This window comes from Bemisia tabaci, chromosome 2 (genome assembly GCF_918797505.1).
Source record: "Bemisia tabaci chromosome 2, PGI_BMITA_v3".
Taxonomy (NCBI): Eukaryota; Metazoa; Arthropoda; class Insecta; order Hemiptera; family Aleyrodidae; genus Bemisia; species Bemisia tabaci.
In genome coordinates this window covers 38,153,868-38,176,925 of record NC_092794.1, presented here as the reverse complement: position 1 = coordinate 38,176,925, position 23,058 = coordinate 38,153,868, and the positions used below count along the sequence as shown (strand labels likewise).

Here is a 23,058-nt window from a genome sequence, read left to right as displayed (position 1 = left end):
GCATCTTAGCATTTACTTGGAGCTTTAGAACTTTTTTTTTTTTTTGCTTTGAAAGCGGGGATAAAACCAAGTTCCTGCAACAACTGCTGCATGTGCCAGGAACGGGCGTCCAGTCCCACTCCCCGACAGCCGTAATCAGCTGACAGGGGTTCGAGAGAGTCACCCGCACCCTGCACACACGAGATTGAGGCATGCATGGTCAGCAGCGCGCGAGTGGGTTCGGACCCCGACTAGAAACCTCCACACCCCCCAGTCACAAGGACTGGTGGTTCTCCCAGCAAGATATCCCGACCAGACGAGGCAGGCCCGATCGTTTCTCTCGCGGGTATGCAAAGGCGTCAGAGCTTTAGAACTGTATATACATATATATGAATATTCATATATACATATTGACGGTGAAACTACCAAACCACGTATCTCGTTTGCGGTGTTTAAAAATCTACGCTTGCATTTTATTTTTTCGAAGTCGACCAAATCAATATCATTCCTTGAAATTTTCACAGAATTTTCTCCGCACAAAGAGGAAAAAATCACAGAAATTTTCAAGCCTAGACGTTAAGTAGTTTTTTATTTAAAAAATAAAGTATGACAGGAAGTCTGCGACGTCGCAAACCGAGATACGTGGTTTGGTAGTTTCACCGTCGATATATGAATCAAACGATTTGTTCTGACCGTCATTTATATGAAATGCAGTTTTTTACGAGGTATCGGTCACCAGTTTTTTTTGTATGGATTTTGCCATACTAGCGAGAACCTCATTTGAGGAGAGTTGGGTGTGGGTAAAGAAATCAGGCCTGTTGTCAGCGCCACTACCGGTTTCACGCTAGTCAGCGATCGTCAGGTGTGCATGGACGGCCAGTCTCGATTTGAAGCTCGAACACTCCGAGGTGCCACGCAAATCAGAATGCCAAACTCCGGCGGGAGCCACACTAGCAGCGCGGCTCACGCCACTCTCCTCAAATGAGGTTCTCGCTAGTATGAGAAAATCCATACAAAAAATATTAGTGACCGATACCTCGTAAAAAACTGCATATGTATATATATATATATATAAAAAAAACCAAATGCAACATACTAATACATTTTACTTAGAATATGTGTCAGTATAACCCTCGCTCATCATTACTCAAAAATCCAACAACCACCCCCCTCACAGTTTCAGACATTTATTTTTTACTTGTCTGGTCATGGTATGAGTAATGACGTTATTTAAGCACCTTACTTTAGACAGGAACAGTGAAAGGTTACTTACTGATATTAGAGCATGGTAGGCAGTTGCCCGGATGACAAAGCATTTCACAGACATGTAATCCACAAGTGAGTCGACGATTGCAGATAGATGGACAAATGTGCTCTGTGTCAATGCAACAATTTTTATTGCATTTGTGCCTTCCACAAGTCCGTTTCTAGAAAAAATTGAAGTGAAAAAAATGAGAGGAAATATTGGAGAACATTATAAAATGCATCTTTTTTCAATTTCTAACAAGTTCACAATCAAGCTGGTCATAGTGACTGGCTTTTCTTGGACCATGCCAGCTGAAGCAGTCAATAATAACCGGCGCACTATGGTCCCAATAGCCCGATGTAAGCGGCATTAAATCAGATACGTATGTTTAAACCTCGCAACATGAGTTTTCAGGGGTATTTAGAGTCGCTGAGTGCTAAAATGCTAATATTCTTCAGGAAAAATCCATTTTTAACATTTTTATACTTTATATAACTGTGGTAATATTTTGTTCAGAAACCTTAAATTGAGGCTCCTACACCAAGCTGTCGCGGTGGAGCAGTGGACATCGCGTCTCACCTATCTTCTTGATGTCCCGGGTTCGATTCCCGGAAGAATTTTTTTTTTATTATGAGTTTAAAAATTAATTTTGCATTGGATGGACTATAAGAAGCTAAGAGTAGAGCCTCGTCAAACACTACTATCAAGGGAACTTGAAAAAGACAGGTCAGGATAATACTTCAACGTTTCATGGCTCCAGAGGCCTACTTTCAAGTCCCACCGATCAGCCGTTTGAACTTGTTTTCGTCTGCCAAGCTAAACTTAAGCTTAAATATATCCATTTTGATAGATTATTTGTTTGAAACATGGGTAAACGTAAAAAAAAAAAGTTTACGGGACCTCAAAGTGGCTTCCTAAAACCATTTCATTGCTTTGGAGCCTTACTTTCGAGTCCCACCGATGAACCGTTTAGACTTGTTTTCGTCTGCCAAGCTAAACTTATGCTGACATATATTCACACTGATAGATTATATGTTTAAAACACTTAAAACGTTAAAAAAAAAATTTTACAGGGCCTCAAAGTAGCCTCCCGAGGCGATTCTTTGCTGTTCTTGAGCTTAAGTTTCAATTGGTCCCGATCAACCCCATCAACTCGTATTATTCTGCCTCGGCAGATTTAGGCTCTAATGCATTCGATTTGCTAGAATATGACAATGGAACATGATAAAAGTCATCGTCAATGGCATATGATAGTAAATTGTAGCAAGTGATAAGAAACGCGAAAACGTCATTTTTCATGAGAAATAACTTGAGGCTATGGTGTGTTATTGATTTGCCACTCAGACTAAAAGGTAGTCTAGAGTCATGACAATAACTTCCGAATAAAATTACGAGGTGCTCCGAGGTGCAAAGGATATTTTTTGGGTCCTACTTTTGCGATTTTATTGAAAAACTGACTATGTCTAGGGGTTAATCTAGAGCATTAGATATGATGAAAAAGAACAGTTTCAGCATGAAACATCTTAAACTTATCTTATATTTTGTGAATCAAGTGCCCAAACACTTTTAGGTACGGTGAAACAACGAAAACAAGCCCTTAAACACAGCACTGCCGCTCGGTAACTGGAATCGCACACAAAAGTGCTCCGCGTGCCGCACTTCCCAGGCTTGTCACATCTTTATTAGTGCTTTAATCGAAGTGAAATTTTACAGGAGTCTTCTCTACAGTATGTACTATCGATCTACCTCTTAAAATCTAACTTTTTCCGAACTTCACTTTTTCGATTTATTGCCGCTTAAACCAGGCTATTGGGACCATGGTGCGGCGTTTTGAACCGAAAATTTTCATGACGACATGTGATAAAGGCGCTGTCTGCACGGATCCTTCCCAGACCTGAATGGACTACATTTTGCAATTGCATTGTATCGTGCGAAAATTGTAAATGCCCATTTTTTCCAAATTTGAGATTTCCAGGTTAAAATGATCTTGTAGGTTTGGTAAATTCATTAATGTGGTGAGAATGTTAGTGTGTTTTCCTAAGAAAATACATTATTGCACTGTCCCATGATGTCGGATCCAGACCTGAGACCTGGTGAAGAGCACCGATCACGGGTCATAGACCACGAAAATATATGCATTTCAAATTTAAATTTATATAAAGAAAAAGAAAAGAAGAAAGAAAGAAGGCTAAAATTACAAATGAAATTTTTGAGACGTTTCGCCCAAAATCTCAGGCATTTTCAATCAATAAAAATAAAAAAGGTGAAAGCACAAAATTACGGTCGTCTATCAGATCGGAGTAGCGAGGAACTGACCGGTGATTTTGTAATCATCGAACCGGTGAACAAACTAAGAGATTAATAGAAGGATCTCTTCACACACACTAGTTGGACCTGTGTGGCTCGAAAAACTGATGGTAGGCAACACCAAGTTTTTCAACATCAGCCCAGTAGTTACAAGTTCTATTGCCGTTTTTAATAATGTGTGTCGTTTCCAATATGGTTCTGGCGTACTCATTGGACTTACTACCCAAAACTTTGGTGTTTGCAAAATCAAAAGCATGACCGCTGTTATTTTCATGCTGATGAAGCGCCGTGACCTCTTTTTTATCTCATTTGTGAACATTAAGTCTTTTTGACAATTGCTGTTTTGTTTGGCCAATGTAGGTACGAGGGGTATTCGTATAGTAAGTTAATATTTGTCATATCTTCTAAATTAAAAAAGATAATTTAAATCTGTAAAGAGTTTGTGAATTGTCATACTCTCAGCTTTCTAAAAAGCTTCAGTTTTTTAAATTTGGTCTTTTGAGTGCCGAGTGACATCAGTTTTCCCACACCCGTCTCTCACCACCGCGTGTCCAAAATTGACGCGCGCTGGGGAGGTCACAGGACGGTAGCATGCGACTTCATCCTGCAAATTGTCAAAATGGAATTTTTGGTTTAAAATTTAAAATTTCCATGTTTGTGAAGATCTGGCTTTACTTTTCCACGTAATCCCCATCTCGTTGGACACATTTTACATACCATGACAAGAGCTTTTTCACTCCATCAGCGTAAAACTGGCGATTCCGTTTTTGCAACCACTTTTGTAAAGCTTCTTTCACCTCATCGTCGTCCACGGAACTTTTTTCGCCAAAACTCCTCTCTAGTTCAGGTAATAAGTGATAAATCACGTGGGGTGAGATCCTAAGAATAAGAAGGACGTGGGAAAGGTCTCATTTTAAGGAGGTCAACAACTGATTGGACACATGAGCTGTATGGGGCCTAGCGTTGCCATGAAGCAGCATCACTTGACGAGACAAAAGGCAAAGGTTTTTTCTTTTGAATGCTGATTTGTGAGCCTTTAATGACATCACATTTTCTGTTTGCATCAATATTTGTGCTGCTTTCTAAGAAATAAATGAGTAACACTCATCAAGCACCCCTAAAGACGCGCGTCAATTTTGGACACGCGGTCGTGAGAGACGGGTGTGGGAAAACTGACGTCACTCGGCACTCAAAAAACCAAATTTGAAAAACTGAAACTTTTTAGAAAACTGAAAGTATGACAATTCACAAACTTTTTACAGATTTAAATGATCTTTATTAGTTTAGAAGATATGACAAATATTGACTTACTTTGCGAATACCCCTCGTAGAATCACAATTCAAACAATCTATTTGATAAACGACACAAGAGATTTGTTAGGTCAGTCTTATTGATTTTAAAGGGGACCAAACGAACGAAAGATTGTTGTAGTTAAGGTCCACTGCAGCAAAATGAAATTTTCTCAGCATGGATGAGATATTCTCAGAGAGGAGCGGCACATAAGGTAAAGGGTATCCCAGGTTAAGGGCACCAAAATGCCCCTCCTCACGGATTTTGAATTTAATGGTCTAAACCCCTTCAGGAGGTCCTAAAAACATGGTTTTGGGCAATTTTAACCCCCTGACCCCAACCACCCCCCCTCCAGCCCCGAAAAACCCATTTTTCGGGGAATTTTGGGGTATTTTCACGTTTTATTTCATATCTCCCGCGTTTTTCAATGAAAATGCACCAAAATTTCACCAAATGTACATCAGGGCAATCACATTCTTGGGTAAAAAAATCAAATTAATCGAAATATATTTAGACTCCGAAAAAAATTCGTGAAAATCGTAAATTTTCAATTTTTTTCAGATTTTAGCGGTTTTAAAAAAAATGAGGACACATACATTTTTTTTTATAGGTAATATACCCAGTTGTTACCAAAAAACATTTCAAGCCTTCACGCGTGGTGCGTCCCACCGAAAAAATAGTTTTTTGGGCGCCAAAACGGTCAAAATGGCTCTTTTGGCAACGGTTTACTCGCACGCTATCAAGATAGTAACACTAAAATCTCTAATTTTTGGTTTCAATGTTTCAAGAAGCATGCCCTAGTATCGTCAGAAAAGGTTTCAAGTCGATCGAGTCCTTACGCCCCACGTAAAGTACCGGTTTTTGGCGCTAAAATGGTCAACATTCCTATTTCAGAAGAGGTTACTCGCCGTAGGGTGGCCCTTATTTTTGACTTTACGGAATTTAAAGTGCAAAGCCCTGCAAATGGTTTCATTTGATGAGAAAATAACTGGGAAAAAATAAAAATGGAGAAAAAAATATTTTAAAACGCACCTCAAAGAGCCTAAAGTTCCGAGCGTGGCGTGCGAAGACGCGTTTTTTCGTCATTTTGCGAATTTTTTTCCTCCCGTTGAAATGTTTCTACGGCTTTGAAGTTTTTGTAGGTAACATACTTTTTAGAGTACTTTACGAGAAAAATAATGAAATTTACCTCGCCCATCACACATCATGCGATTTCGTCGATTGTTCATAAACATTCTCCCGGCACAGTTTGCCTGAACGAGTTTTGGCAGCCAAACGAGGCCACTAGCCACTTTGAAGGGGAAATGGGGTATTTTAAAAGTAGCGAGGTAAATGTTGTTATTTTTTTCGTGAATTACCATAAAATATGTGATACCTACTTCAGAAAATTTCAAAACCGAAGCAACAATTTAAAGGTGGAAAAAAGACACGCCGCGCGCCGCGCGGGTAGATTGTAAGGGAAAATCGGCAAAATCGCACGACATAGCCTCTTTGATGAGGTAAAAAGGGCATTTTAAATTGGGCGAGGTAAATTTCATTATTTTTCCCGTAAAGTACTCTAAAAAGTATGTTACCTACAAAAATTTCAAAGCCGTAGAAACATTTCAACGGGAGAAAAAAAATTCGCAAAATGACGAAAAAACGCGTCTTCGCACGCCACGCTCGGAACTTTAGGCTCTTTGAGGTGCGTTTTAAAATATTTTTTTCTCCATTTTTATTTTTTCCCAGTTATTTTCTCATCAAATGAAACCATTTGCAGGGCTTTGCACTTTAAATTCCGTAAAGTCAAAAATAAGGGCCACCCTACGGCGAGTAACCTCTTCTGAAATAGGAATGTTGACCATTTTGGCGCCAAAAACCGGTACTTTACGTGGGGCGTAAGGACTCGATCGACTTGAGACCTTTTCTGACGATACTAGGGCATGCTTCTTGAAACATTGAAACCAAAAATTAGAGATTTTAGTGTTACTATCTTGATAGCGTGCGAGTAAACCGTTGCCAAAAGAGCCATTTTGACCGTTTTGGCGCCCAAAAAACTATTTTTTCGGTGGGACGCACCACGCGTGAAGGCTTGAAATGTTTTTTGGTAACAACTGGGTATATTACCTATAAAAAAAAATGTATGTGTCCTCATTTTTTTTAAAACCGCTAAAATCTGAAAAAAATTGAAAATTTACGATTTTCACGAATTTTTTTCGGAGTCTAAATATATTTCGATTAATTTGATTTTTTTACCCAAGAATGTGATTGCCCTGATGTACATTTGGTGAAATTTTGGTGCATTTTCATTGAAAAACGCGGGAGATATGAAATAAAACGTGAAAATACCCCAAAATTCCCCGAAAAATGGGTTTTTCGGGGCTGGAGGGGGGGTGGTTGGGGTCAGGGGGTTAAAATTGCCCAAAACCATGTTTTTAGGACCTCCTGAAGGGGTTTAGACCATTAAATTCAAAATCCGTGAGGAGGGGCATTTTGGTGCCCTTATCCTGGGATACCCTTTATGACTTTTGAAGGATCAATGGCTGGTTTTTTATGAGAATTTGTACCAGCATCGGGCAACCTTAGGGTTTTAATGACTGCATCAAAAGTAATCATCAAAAGTTGTTTGTTTGTTCTATAAACGTCTTTCAGACGATATTATCTAATACTGTCACAAAGATGATCTTGACAATGTTTTCCTTTTTTTCAATAATTTTTCGAGCAATATCAAATTTACACTCGAACGTGAAATCAACAACTCTTTAAATTTCTTAGATGTCTCTGTCATAAAATACAGAGGAAAATGTATCACGTCATGGTTTAAAAAACCAATAATTTCTGGTTGATATCTCAATTTTTTATCTATACAACCACTTCCACAAAAAATCAATGTAGTAAAAAATCTTGCAAATGTATGTTTGCTGACACATGCTTTGCTCAAAAAAGACAAAATAAAAGAGGCAAAGCAATTGTTGATTGAGAATTGTTACCCATGGTCACTTATCAAGTTTGCAGAGGTAATAAATTCTTGCTACTGACAACAGAATTGCGATCTCAAAATTCAAAAAATAATGACAAGTAGCAGAAATTATGGAACAAATCGATGCGATATATCGCACATTGCTCTGACACAAAAAATGGTGTCCTTCGAATCACTTTAATATTTTTTACGAACTTACTTCAAAAATTTAGTTTAACTATTAAAAATATTTGCCTAAAAATGTCATTGTTTTCTGAGAAGAAAACGTAATGCTTAGCTCTGCGATAATTGAAAAAAAGGAGGGGAGGAGGCGTTTCAGTCGCGCCTTGCGGAATTCTTAGAGGGGGCGGGGTTAATGGATGCCTTACAAAGGGAAGAGGGGGGTCTAAAAATGGGAAAAAGTACGGTACGTAATTTATGAATGGCCCCTAATGCGTTTATCTGGATTGGTAGGAACAATTAATTTCACTAAATCATATTCGCAAGGAACATAATGTGAAAGAGAAAAATTATGGAAAAAATGAAAACAGATTAGACTTACTTTTGTACATCTCTTGGTGCATTGAAATTTAGCTGCTTTGGTTTTTAATTGAGAGCAATTGATCTCCTTACTCATGGACCCACAACAACATTTGACAGATGTTTTAAGCACGCACATGGGACATGAATTCTCATGACACTTTTCTTGACATGAGTGGTGTTTGAGAGGTGGGCCACAGGAAAAAATTTTTCCGCAGATAGCATCACAGGTTGGCAAAGGATCTGCACAAGATTGTCTTGAACAAAGTTGATCTAGTGTTAAAGATGTTTTCCCACACCAACATGTTTTTGCCTTGTCTGGGAGGAACTTACACAGCTCGCATTCTCCCTCGTGACAAACTTTTTTGCATTTATGGGTTTCACAGCGCAGCATCCGATTGCATAGCTTGCCACAATTGAAACGTGCATCATTTAAGGGCACTGTTCCACAGATTACCGTTTTTATTTCTTTGCCACAGTGGCAAGCTAAAAACAAAACAATAATTCGACTTAAGTTGGGTGTAATTTTTCCTGATTTCTGACTTTTCCCTTTGGGAACGCCATTCAAGAGCCTATGCTCCTACTTTTCTTTTCCATTCCATTAGGCTCTTTCACGATAGGAGTAATTCTCTGGTGTCACACCAATTCATGTCGCTGTCAATTCAAGAGCTTCTCTCTCTGTTTTCTTTACATATTAATGTTATTTAATGATAGACGGTATAAAGTTGTACATTTTTCAGGTTTTATCTGCAAGGATAATAAAACTTTTCCCACACCTACAGAGCAAGTAACCTAAAATCTCTTTGTTGCCTTCGGTCTCCATTCTTCAGTTTTGAGGAAACACTCCTGCCAGCTGGAGATTTCTGCACGTAGGCTAGGGAAGCACCGCTGCCCCTGAGTAATGGGCAATTTTTTTTTTTTTTTCAAGTACACTAATAACAGTGGTCAACATGGGTTCTATCCTTCGAACCAAACCAATTTTTTTCGATTCCTAGGTGCTAAAGAAGCCCGAAAATGGCCATATTAACTTCAGGAAATTTTCCTGGTCCTCAGGGCGCCGCCATTTTGAATTTTTCAAAGTTGAGAAAGCCCACGATTAGATTCTTGCAAATATCTCCTTAACGGTTCATCTCAAGAAAAAAACAAAAAAACCAGCGGAAAGAACGTAAAATTTCCTACCGAAATCACCCTCCTTTGTTTTTTCTAGCTTAATTTTTTGGTCGTGAAATTAAAGTTTTCTTCAAAAATTAGCTTTAAAAAGGCGCATTTTTGCTGATTTTAGGAGAAACTTTGCTTCATACCTCCAGTCACGATTATCTAAGAAAAAAACTGTTATGCTCATTGAAAAAAGAGCGTAAAATTTACTTCTAGAAAACATACAGGGTGATCCAGACCACCCGTCCACTATCTTTTTCTCGAAAACGGCGGAAAATTGAGCTTCGGAACCAAAACATTCATACGGTAAATCGACCCCAAAGAATCGAATGAAAATATTTTCAGCCCCCCGAAATTGCCCCTTGGGGGGTATTGGGGGGAGCCCCCCCCCGTTTCTCGCAATTTTCAAATAGGAAGGGTATTTTTTACTTTAGATTTGAAATCTACGGTAAAAAATAAGAACATTTAATTCTTTGCACTTTTCCCCTAAACCCCCATTTTTGGAGTTATGGGGCATTTTCAGGCCTCTTTGGGGCGATTTTCAATTCGATGCTGTAAGCGGCCAAATTATCCAAATTTCAAAATCTAAAAATCCCCTGAGAGGAGAGGTCAATACATTTTTATTGATGTGCCACATGACCTCTGTTGCTCCAAAATTTTGGGGCTTTGGAGGGCCGTAAGTCGAAAATTTCAAATTTCAAGGGTATGTTTTGATTTCAGATTTGGATTCTACGCGAAAAGTTACGCAGAATTGTTATGGCGCATGGCCTGTTTTCTCAAATTCTTTTTTGCCCCTTATTTTCTCCAAAAATACACGGCTTCTTATGGGGAAAAGGGGTTCTTCGGTAATTTGGAGCGAACACGCCTTGCGCCATAATAATTGTAGGTAAATTTTCGCGAAGAATCCAAATCTGAATTCAAAACATACCCTTGCCATTTGAAATTTTCGACTTACGGCCCTCCAAAGCCCCAAAATTTTTGGGGGGTCGTGGCCCCTAAAATTTTGGAGCAACAGGGGTCATGTGGCACATCAATAAAAAGGTATTGACCTCTCCTCTCAGGGGATTTTTAGATTTTGAAATTTGGATAATTTGGCCGCTTACAGCATCGAATTGAAAATCGCCCCAAAAAGGCCCGAAAATGCCCCATAACTCCAAAAAATTGGGGTGTAGGGAAAAAGTGCAAAGAATAAAATGTTCTTATTTTTCACCGTAGATTTCAACTCCAAAGTCAAAAATACCCTTCCTATTTGAAAATTGCGAGAAACGGGGGGGGGGGGCTCCCCCAATACCCCCCAAGGGGCAATTTCGGGCTGAAAATATTTTCATTCGATTCTTTGAGGTCGATTTACCGTATGAAAGTTTTGGTCCCGAAGCTCAATTCTCCGTCGTTTTCGAGAAAAAGATAGTGGATGGGTGGTCTGGATCACCCTGTCTGTCAATAGTTCCTAAACTTGATTTAATCCTGTGAAACAGCAGTTTATTAACTCCACCCTTAAAACGTGATTTTTTCGACCATTTTCCTTAGAACCACGAAAAAAAGAGAAAACACCCTAAAAACGTTACCCGAACTGTATAAAAAGGTGGCGAAATAGTGCTGGGTCCACTCTATTTTGCAAACAAAGCCAAAAAGTTCCAACATTTTCAATCAGAGTCAAAAATTTTGAGCTCAAATGGATAACCACTACGGCAGTACATAACTGAAGGGGAAGAGCGTTCGGCTCAGACAATTAGCATTAGAATATTAAGTAGAGGTCACGGCGAGAGATCTATAATTTTGAGTCTTGTTATAGACCTCGTCAGTAGATCACACTCGTCAGTGAGATCAAAAAGCCAAAAAGTTCAAAAATTTTCAATCAGAGTCAAAAATTTTGAGGTCCAATGAGTACCAGTACGAAACTTGCTGTCATCCAATACAAAACTTGTACTTCTAACTTAAGCTTTGATGCCGTCTTGGATTTTGCGAGATTTTCAGTTGGGTTCACATGACGAGTGTGATCTATTGATGAGGTATAAAAAGACCCAAAATTATAGATCTCTCGACGTTACCTCACCTTAATATTCCAATTCAAACTACTTGAGCTGAATACTCACCCCCCTCAGTTTTGAACTGATACTCATTGGAGCTCACAATTTTTGACTCTGATTGAAAATTTTGGAACTTTTTGGCTTTGTTTGCAAAATAGAGTGGACCCAGCACTATATTGCCACCTTTTTACACAGTTCGGGTTACGTTTATAGGGTTTTTTTTCTTTTTTTTTTTCGTGATTCTAAGGAAAATGGTCGAAAAAATCACATTTTAAGGGTGGAGCTAATAAACTGCTGTTTCACAGGAGTAAATCAAGTTTAGGAACTATTGACATATGTTTTCTAGAAGTAAATTTTACGCTCTTTTCAATGAGCATAACAGTTTTTTTCTTAGATAATCGTGACTGGAGGTATGAAGCAAAGTTTCTCCTAAAATCAGCAAAAATGCGCCTTTTTAAAGCTAATTTTTGAAGAAAACGTTAATTTCACGACCAAAAAATTAAGCTAGAAAAAACAAAGGAGGGTGATTTCGGTAGGAAATTTTACGTTCTTTCCGCTGGTTTTTTTGTTTTTTTCTTGAGATGAACCGTTAAGGAGATATTTGCAAGAATCTAATCGTGGGCTTTCTCAACTTTGAAAAATTCAAAATGGCGGCGCCCTGAGGACCAGGAAATTTTCCTGAAGTTAATATGGCCATTTTCGGGCTTCTTTAGCACCTAGGAATCGAAAAAAATTGGTTTGGTTCGACGGACAAACCAAACCCCGAAATTTGTTGTGCTGTGTAATCTTTCAGAGATTCCAATCACAAAACTTTACTCGATTTCGAAAAAAGTACTGCAAAGTACCTGCCAAGTACTGCAGCTCCATGAAGGGACTCATGTAAAAGTCCTTGGGTTTTTTAATTTGACTTGCAACATCGGTCCACCTTAATGGTGGTATCTTGAGTAGAGGAAGGCACTCGGCCAGAAAAATCTATTATTTAAAACAGAGGCAAAGGTTGTTAGGCAAGCTGAACTACCTCTCCTGTGTATTTTTGGCTGCTAAATCCAAAAATGACCTTACTTTTTCTCCGTTGTCCGCAGATTTTCTACAAAATTGAATTAAACTGGAAAAAGATTAAACTCTGGGGGGGGGGGGGACTTTTCTTAACACAACTTAACTGATCCAGAAGAACAGGGGTCATTTTTTTAAGCAGCCCTAACAGTCCACCTGAAGCTGGTTTTCATTTTTTTTTTTTTTAATGCAAAACTCACAAACAATTATTTTTTGAGCAATGGTATTATCATGTTGTGATGATTAATAATTGTAATGTATGATTAATTCTTGTATAATTAACAAGAATACTATATTCTCCCTGTAATTATAAAACCATTAGCCTTCTTTTAAAGATGCTCATGTGAACCCCTGTAACTTTCTTTCTTTTTTTAATACCCACAGAGGCTATTAGTGCAACATCACAGAAATATCTTCGCATCAATATTTTCGCATTAGTAGCATTGAGAGAGGTTATGCCAATGTTATTGTTTGGATCCAATTCGATATTATGGAGAATCCCTATGATGACGTCGCCACTAATGGCGTCTATTAGGGTTGAATCTAAGAACACTTAGCAAAGCCTTCTTATTCAAATGCGCCATTTTACAATATTGCAACTTAAAGTGGTTAGCAGTTATACCATGAAAAACAGATAAAAATCTCTTTAAAAAACCCTGTATCTCATCATGAGACACACAAAATCATACAAACGTTCACCCGTCGCTAACAAACCTGTATCGCTAATCAGCTGTTACACCATACATTTTCAAAGACATAGAACTCGATATTATTATTTTAATAGCTTAGTTGACGGATTTTTTACTTTTTTCCAAATCGGATACATTGACATATTATTTGCCACCATTTCATTACTGCTGGCAAGAAATTTTTATATTCATGGTAATGATGAGTTTTAGAGAAAATTCACATTTCCAGATTTACTTTGTGTGAAAGAGTGATCGAATTTTCATCATTTTCGTTTGCATTTGTATCATCTTAGAGTATATAAGGGAGTTTAAGAAATAATAAAAATCAGACTCAATATGTTCACAATATTATAGTGATTGGAAGAGTGAAGGGATTAACTTGTGTGTTCGAAAGTTACTTTACACTTTGATCTTAGCCATTGAGGCCGAGAAGTGATGTGTCAAAGCATGTGTGCGAAAATCAGTGCTGATAATGCTGCAAAAAAATTGTTTATCAAAACATACCAGAATTATATATACCGCATCAATCGAGTAAAATATGGCGAAAAAGAATCAATGATGGGGAGGTGATAGGACAAATTCGTTCTGTTATGTAGTCCTAAAGATAGTGAACAATTTCATTTAAAATCAATTTTAAGTCGTATGCCAAGAGCCGTGTCATTTGAACATATGAAATCATTTGGGCATTTTGAATACTCGGCCTACAGAGAAGCAGCAATTATGATGGGACTAATGGGCCTGTTGCAAGGTGTGGGGATTTGCGAATTGATAACTGGCTTTAATGGCAAATTTCATGAAAAGAACGATGGCGCCACTAAAAAAGCTTGAGATGACCTCTCAAACTCAAAAAAAGCTGGTTTTGGAACCGACCCATTCAAAACGGTCACTTTTAAGCGGGAATGGATCTGGTGCACTCGCTACGTCACATCTCATGACAAACCTGGTCTTTCATCACATACGATGTATTTTCCCATAAGGAATTGGCAGCCACTTTTCAAATGCAAACATCGAATCAATCTATTATTTTTTGATCGAAATGGAATTCAGAGATGGATTCCTTGGACGTTTAATTGGTTAAACCCTTCATTAGAGAAATAAGAACCGACAAACCCTTTTTTTAAGGAAAATTGTAGTAAATGGGCCAGTGTTTACATCTGTCATAGTGATAGCAGTAGTTGAGGTTTAATTTGCAATAGCCATTTTCATGAGTTCTTACTTTTTTGTCACTATTTGAAGGTAAGTTTTTTTTTTGTAAAACAATGAGTCAGTTAAGCCATTTTTTTTTATTGTGTCATTCGAAAGTGGTGACCGAAGCTTACAGTTGTTTTCCTAAATTTTTTTGATGACTGCAAACGGGAGAAAAAGGACAACGTGCAAAACGGGCCATCTGGGGCTCGGGGCGGATACCTTTGAGACTTGCCCTATTCATTCACCTAACAATGCCTCATGTTTTCCCAAAGTTTCAAGCCCCCCAAAAATTTTGGGGAGACGCGGCGGGGGGTTAAAGTTAAAAACCGCCAAAATTTTCGCGAATCTATTACTCGGAAACCAATAAGTTTTGGAAAACGCGGTTTAAACGAGCGTATTCAGCGTGAAGAGAGCTTTCAGAAAATGTATAACATCATAGGGTTTTGTCAACTTCAGCTCGAGTTATCGCCTCCGAAGCGCCGGAACGCTCAAAAAAGACCCCTTCTTTTTCCACGTTTGGGCCGATTTAGAAAAAAGCCATTTTTTTATTTTCATGAAAAACTGATATGTTGTTCCTGACTCTCTGTAGCTCTTCTAGCTCTTTACCACATGCTGGGGAAATGTTTTGGTCGCGAGTTATAAGAGCGGAAAGGAGCGAAGGTCGGGAAAATCGGCTATTTTAAACTGCGCGCGGCGACGGATCAGGAGACATGTGGCATTGTGGCAACAATGCGAGGTTGGCAGAGGAGTGTGATTCGCCGAACTGAAAGGGAGGGGACGTTTTCCCTCCGATCAACGCCGCGCGCGCAGTTTAAAATAGCCGATTTTCCCGATCTTCGCTCCTTTCCGCTCTTACAACTCGCGACCAAAACATTTCCCCAGCATGCGGTAAAGAGCTAGAGGACCTACTAGTACGGTGGCTTAGCGCCAAAAAAGGGCCAAATGCTGCAAATCGTGATTCAGTTTTGCCACTTTGGGAGATCAAACTAGATGATCTTTAAGCGTTTTGAGTCGAAGAGGCATTTCCAAAATGGTGGCAGAGCCAAGATGGCGGCCATTCAAAATGGCGGCCGGCGCGTACTTTGAGCCGCTATAGATCAGTTTCCACTGAACCGATTTAATTTTTGATTTTTTTGTTTGATAGATAATTGAAAGGTAAATACAACAAAATCACAAAATTTTTGATTTTGACATTATACAGGGTGTTTTTTTCATAAAAACCGGTTTTTGTGTATTGAAAAAAAAGCTTTTAACCCATAAATCTTTTAAAATCGCATTATTAAGGTCACTTTAGATACTCACCAATTAAAAGAGCGTCTTTTAAGCTTTCCAACGATATACTACATGATGGGTCTATGATTTAAGATTTCCGCGCCACTGCGATCCGCGCGGCGGCGGCACAGCGCGGACCTGCATAAATTAGTCCACGGGCATATGTTGAAAACAAGCCTACCGTGAAATAGTAAATGGAGTAAGTGTGGAAAATGGCCTAATCTCTTCTTTTCGATGTGTAGAAAAATAATTTTGATGTTGTCAAGCTCCATTTTGCGTCCAACCCCTCCAATTCAACATGGCGGCCAAAATGGGGGCTCGAGGGTTGAAGATGTTGGAATTTGTTTTTGATGTCGTGTGTGGGGTCCACCACTATGTAAATTTGGTCGTAGAATTCGAATTTGAGGTCCAAAATTGTCTCCGGCTCAAAGGGATGCCCAAAATCCAATATGGCCGCCAAAATTTCCATGATAGGGTCAAATCTCCGAGAGTTGCGTAAAAGTGCCGAGTAGGGTATCTTTCATAGGGTTTTCTGGATCGTAGATTTCACTGATGAGGTCAGAATTTTACTACAGGTTTATTGAAGCCCAAAAATTTTAATATGGCGGCCAAATGGCTGCCGTTCCGGGGTAAAGTATTTTGTTGAGGCTCGTATCGTCGGGTGAGGTGTTCCTGCATGGGTTTTTTGGGTCGTAAAATCCACAAATGAGGTCCAAATACCCAAACAGGCCCAAAAAAGTTCTCAAAGAACCAAAGTGGTGGCCAACATGCCTGCCGCTCAGATAGTGAGAACGGTAGAAAAGTTACCTTTCATACAATGATGAATTTTCGTATATGTTTTGTACTCCGCTGATTCCGGATGTAGTCCAGAATGTCAAGAAAATAAGTGAAGTGGATACGTATACCACATAATTTGCAATGCTTATGAGATTTCGCAACCCACTCTTCCTTTTGGAGAAAATGTACGACTTTACTCATGCTCATACCCGTGTAGCGACCAGGGGGCGTAGCCCCCTAGTTATTTACGGGTTGTTGCATCTTTAGAGCTCGATGTTTCACCCTTTTCATTAAACAGTTCAAAGCTATTTTTGGTTAGGTTCTGTTGATTATCAAAGATATTATGATTTACCAACATATTTGGATCGTGAACAACAACATTTTTGTTGGCATTCATGCTTTCTATAAAAGATTTCACTTGGTCCAGATCTTTTCTGAGTGTAGGCGTCTCAATTTTTAAGTCATTGACCGTTTGTTCGGCCCTAGATTTCTCTGAGGCGAGTTTGTTTAGAACTTCAGGTACTTTCCTCAAAACCTGTTTGAGTTTGTGAATTCTGCTACTAGCAACATTAGGATTATTACTATCCAGACTCACATTAGAGTTGATCGCTGAGAGAGTTTCTTCCTCTAGGTTAGCTGTCAATTCCGTTGACGTGGCAGGCAGAGAAGCCTGTTGGGTTTGGAGAGTGTCACTATCACCATCACTTGTAGAATCCATTGCCAAATTCACTTTTTATCCGCGCAAAGCGCGACACAGTGTAGAATTATGTTTACATTTTTAGTTGTAACACCACTAAATTTGACCACTGGTGGAACATTGAACTTATCAAATCGTTTACCGCGATAACAGAGCGTGTCTAGTACGAAACGTGTGCACTGCTCGGGTTATCAAACAAGACTCCTCCCTGAGGTACTAAACAATTTATGTACAAGGTACAGGCCCTTTTAACAGGTGCTGAAGCTGAAGAAAACGTTTTCGTTTCAAAAATTAAATTAAATACCTGCGATTCACAATTTACCCTTCATCCTACGAAGGCGTCAGTTTCTAATAGCATTGGCCTTTGCAATCAATGCATCTCACGGGAAAAGTTTTGGTAAAGATGGAATATACAAAAACAGATCCTTATGTAGCCAAGGGCAGCTGTATGTATGTATGTAGCACTTTCAAGATGTTTGGATCAACAAGGAATTAGAATAGAAAAAACCAAAAGAAAGATAACAATGAAATTGCAAACACAGTCAGGAGTGAACTTTTTCAACAATTTTGTTTTTTAATACAATTTCCCGATATTTTGACCTATCTACTTCAAAATATGTACACCTAGTTTATGAAATTTCTAATTGTGTAGGTTCTCACCCTTAATTAATTTTAAAACTTTTTTTCAAATTAAAAGGAATTTTGAGTTACAAAATAAATGGTATTTTACGAGGGTTGTTCAGAAAGTGAGTTTCCCTATTTTTTTTCTCAAGAACTATAAAAGCTACTAAAATGGTAAATATATGGCTGAAAAACTTATACTCTCAGCTTTTTAACAGTATATCGGTTTTTGCTTTTTGACCAACCATTCGCTCAGAAATTGCATTTTTCCGCGACTACCTCGAAAAATTTCCTGTCACCTCCGAGGTGCATGAGAATTGCATTGAAAAACAAAAGAAAAAGGACCACGAGCAAAATTGTAAAAGTTATTAAGCATAGCACAAACCTTTCAGCTTTTTTCGACGTAGTTTCCTCTCACTGTGATACATTTTTCATTGGTGTCAGTTTCCTGATGCTTTCACGGTAGAAGTCCTTCAGCTGTTGTTTGAAAAATCCCAGGACAGTTTCTTAGAGTTCCTCATCTGTGTCGAACTTGACACCACCTAGGAACTTCTTCAGAGCTGGGAAAAGATGATAGTCACTAGGAGCTAGGTCAGGACTATATGGTGGATGAGGAAGGCAAGTCCAACCGAACTTTTTGATTAACTCAACAGTATCGGCCGCTGTATGTGGTCGCGCATTATCGTGGAGCAAAAGCACTCCTTGGGTAAGCTCGCCCCGCCGACGGTTCTGTATGGCTCTTCTCAGCTTTGTGAGGGTTTCTTTGTACCGTATTGCGTTGATGGTAGTACCTCTTTCAAGAAAATCCACCAGGAGGATGCCTTCACTATCCCAAAAGACCGTGGCCATGATCTTCCGTTCAGAAAAAGTGCGCTTAACTGCTGCAAGCAGAAGGCGGCGGAAAATTCTTCGAGGTGGTCGCGGAAAAATGCAATTTCTGAGCGATTGGTTGGTCAAAATACAAAAACCAATATACCGTTAGAAAGCTGAGAGTATAAGCTTTTCAGCCATATGTTTACCATTTTTGTAGCTTTTATAGTTCTTGAGAAAAAAAATAGGGAAACTTACTTTCTGAACGACCCTCGTATAAGGGCACATATCACAACCAAAAACACCAAGAATAACGTAAAAGACCAAGACAACAATAAAAACTACGAATATGAAGACAAAAAAAAAAAAAAAAACCGACATAAAAAAAACGACGAATGCAAAAAATCAAAGCACAGAGGTGGGGCCGCGTAGCGACCAAAGGGCTCCGCGCTTGGGTGGACCGTTTTGGAACTATTTTCAAGATTCCAAGATGACTACATCTAAAATGTTGCGTTTGCGCATAAAAATAACGCTCAATTTTTTTCAGAATTTTTGGACGAAGTCCTGAGCCCGCCTCGACGCCATCTTTGTTGCCAAATTTTCGAATTTTTCGAGAAATTGCCAGGATTCTGTTTGAGACCCGGTAAACGCTTGGAATTAATGGAAATGCAATTTGAAATACTTTTAATATCATTTCAAACTATACAGGTTAGGATATAACACCCCCAACTTGCAGGGAATGCCTTAGGGGACGCAATCGTGGATCGCCGAAATTCCTTAAAAATGCGCCGAAATACTACCTTTATTTTATGTTAATTTTCATAGGTTTCATTTTGCTCTTACTTTGTGTTATGACTAACAAGACTTATCGGTAGACTCTGGCCCACTATTTTACTGCACACGATGTGGGCTTAGGGTGCAGGGAATTGCTACAGGGATGTCATATCCCTCAGAATTGAAAAATTAACCACCGGTCAAGAGTGGGCCTCTGATTCGTGGATATCACTGGAAAAATGTTCCTACCACCCGAATTGTGTACTTCTTAGTTAGGTATGCTCAGACTGATTGTAAAATATAATAAAGTTGAACACACACAAATGGAAAAAGGCACTGCTGCCAGATTGAACGACTAATGTGTTCAACTAAATCATATTTGACCATCAGTCTGAGCATACTGTGCTAAGAAGTACTCAATTCGGGTGGTAGGAACAATTTTCCAGTGATATCCACAAATCAGAGGCCCACTCTCGCCCGGTGGTTAATTCAGGTTATTCATGAACATGTAAAGGGATTATGCCTGCTACTGAGTAGATGTATGGGAAGATATGAATTTTCGAGGGATTTCCAAAGATTTTTCTCCATTGGCAAGATAAAGCATTAACATTATTTCATAACAATACATGCTCTACAGGAATATGTAGGAATTATTCTTAGTTAGCCTTATACAGCTAAACAACATTTATTTCTTGTGAGATATCATTCAATTTTCATCTATCGAAAGGTTAGAAGATTTATTATTACCTTCTTCAAATTTTTCATTGCATGGCAGACACTCGCCAAAGTGGCATGGCTGTTGGCAGAAATGTTTAAGGCAGTTCAAAGGTTTTGAGCAGAGACTATCACAGGTAATCACCAGCTTTGAGTTGCATTGCACCGACTGAGAAGTCCTCCCACAACCGCACTCTCTGGATGATTTTGAAAAGATGAAAAAGGAAACATTTAAACTTTCGGATCTGTGAGCACATACATGGTTACTTTCTGAGTATCATGTTTGTACTGAGTGTTATGTGTGTGCTTGTTCTATGTTAAAAGCTCCTTTTTCAGTTCAGATTCAGTTTCGACTTTGAAATAGAACTTCAAGGAACAGCAAAGTATCAGAGGCATTTGCCCACTGTCAAACATACATAGGTGGATTTCAGGTACATGGTAGAAAATATGGGAAAGACATGTAACTTGCCGTTCAAAACTTTTAATTATAATCTTTTCTTTAGATGTTTGGTTCTTTGGGTAGAAGTAGGTCAAACCAACCAAGAAAAAATGCCACAGGAGATTTAAATAATTCTAAACCTTTTTTCAACGTTCTAAACAGTGAAAATAGCAGTCTGGTGATGCGTAACTGGGGGAGCGGTCAATGCATCAAGTCATTAAATAAATGAGCCAGGACCTATGGCAAGGTTTGTTTCATTTTATTTAAAGTCTTGACTCTGTATAGTTTGGTATAATATGCATTGAAACACCAGAAAACAATGTCATTCAATTTAATTAGAGGCTTGACGCATGCAACTCTGTATTCGGACAGTCTGGCGAAACTTTCAGATTTAGTTTGTGGCCACTCAGAATAGAATACAATGCTCAAGTGTGGATTGGAGCAGGAATGAGTGCCGAAGGACCAATAAAAGTCGATAGGGGATTGGTACATCAGCGTATATCCCTTGCATTAATCATGATCTCGGGCGAAAAACTGATTTTAGAAGTGCCGCACTTATTCATTGTCATTCTGGTGACGCTGTTTGCCCTCAAAACGTTTGGTGGGTTATGTGATAAAATATTTTTTTCTTACAGCTGCAGATGCACCCTCGACCTATCCTCATTGTTTTGTTTTATTTGTTACTGTAAATCGGCGAGAAAAATTTATTACCTCAAAACGTCAGTCTGGTGACTGACGTCTTGTTCTGGTGAGGTCACCAGAATGACTGTTTCTCAAATTCTAGGTAGACATCTGCGTAATTTTGTAGGTTACTTGTTATGGAAATCATACACAGAAGCTGCCTATGTTTTTAAAATGGGTTTATAATGAGCTTTTAGGTCAAAGTTGGATAGAGCGTGAACATTACATGACTGTCAGTCATGAATGACCAGTCACCAGAATGACGTCTCACATTACCAGGACGGCATGTCTTTGCCAGGACGCGAGTATACACTCTCCCAAAACGCGTAGCCGACTGCCCAGAGTCAAAGCTGAAGCCGGTCAAACTTAGCTCCGGCTCCGGCCCCGAAAAGCCGGCTATGAGAAATCACTAGCTGCAATCCAAAACCCAAAACACTCGGTACAAAGGACACACACAATTTTCCCGGAAATTGCATGTGATACATTGCAATCTTGTGCTGGTTCAGTAATCTGTTCACCCAATGAGTGGTATAATTATTAACCTGACTCAAATACTTATTTACACTAATTTCATCATTAAGAGCTCTTGAATTCATTGGAATGTTGAATGCTCCACGATTAAGGCTATGAAGTGTTGCCAGTTTGTGGGACGAAGGATGATTAGAATCAAAAGAAATCATCAAACCTGTAGCAGTAGGTTTTCTGAATAATTTAAAATTAATTAATTGAAGAACATACGCTGTTCCAAATGCACCTTTACTCTTTCTTTATTATCAACCGTGTTGAAATCTAAGGTGGCAATTGAGCAAGGAGCTCAGTCGAGCTGGCTACTATGCCCCTTAACTTTGTACAGTAAAAGTTCGTTAAGTCGAGCGATGCTTATGACGAAAATCCACTTCAGTCGAAATTTTCTTTGGTCCTGGGACGCTCTCATAAGAAACAATGTTAAAAAACAGCGCTTCAGTCGAATTAAAGAATTTTCGTGGCGGGTGAAAAACCGCTTATGTAGAATTTTTTTTCGAAAAACCGGAAAATTGTCGGGTTATTACAAGAAAAACACGGAAAATAAGCAACGTTGACGAAAGAAATGGATAAAGAGATTTGTGGCTATGTACGTTAATACATAAAGGAAATGTAGAAGTGACATATGTTACTCGATAGGTTTGAAAATTGCTGCATTTGGTAGTTTTCATGTTTTTTTTTAAAGCTTGGCTCCCTTCACTCTTAACTTCACTCTTGATTGAGATTTGATTGAATGTAAAAAAATTAAAAAAGTAAAATGAGGAATTTTAAAAATTTAAAAAAATGGAAACATTAAAAAAGTTAAAAATTTAAAAGCGCAAGAAGAAATCACTTAAAAGATCATTGATTTTTGTTTGCCTGTCAATGTAGCATTCCCGATATGAGCGATTATTCTAGATTTTGGAGGCTGCTATTGCATTTTCGTCAACTTCATACTGACAAAAAAATGTCGCGGCGGCATTGCCGCTTGAATCGAATTTCTACGTTTTTCTCGCTAATTGCGAGTTGAGCAGAGAAACGAGTAAGTCAAATAGCCGCTTATGTCAAAATTTTCATTGGTCCCCCGACAATTAGACTTAACTAACTTTTACCGTAGCTATCGTGTATCTACATAGTCTCTAAACAAGATTCAAAATTGGGCTATAGGACCTTGAAAACATTATAAAACTCTCCAAATTTGCAAAAATTTTCAAGATAGAAAAAATCAGAAAGATCGAGAACTTTCACCTAGGAATCTCGAGTATCCCCGAACGCCCTCACAGAGGTTTCTATTCAAGGACTTTCAATTAACATCTAGACTTTTCAGCACATGGAAGTTTCTAGAACCCTGTAAGTTAT

At 38.7% G+C, this 23,058-nt stretch overlaps 1 protein-coding gene across 1 annotated transcript in view; it reads right to left on the bottom strand.

Annotated features, from left to right (window-relative positions):
* Positions 1-23,058, bottom strand: part of stc (nuclear transcription factor, X-box binding stc) — a 134,201-nt gene that overhangs the window by 52,533 nt on the left and 58,610 nt on the right. The window contains exons 5-7 of the mRNA XM_072297281.1: positions 20,112-20,275; positions 8,324-8,787; positions 1,253-1,406 (exon numbers count right to left, since the gene is read on the bottom strand). Coding sequence (XP_072153382.1) covers positions 1,253-1,406; positions 8,324-8,787; positions 20,112-20,275 — 782 coding nt within the window. The remainder of the gene's footprint in view (positions 1-1,252; positions 1,407-8,323; positions 8,788-20,111; positions 20,276-23,058) is intronic.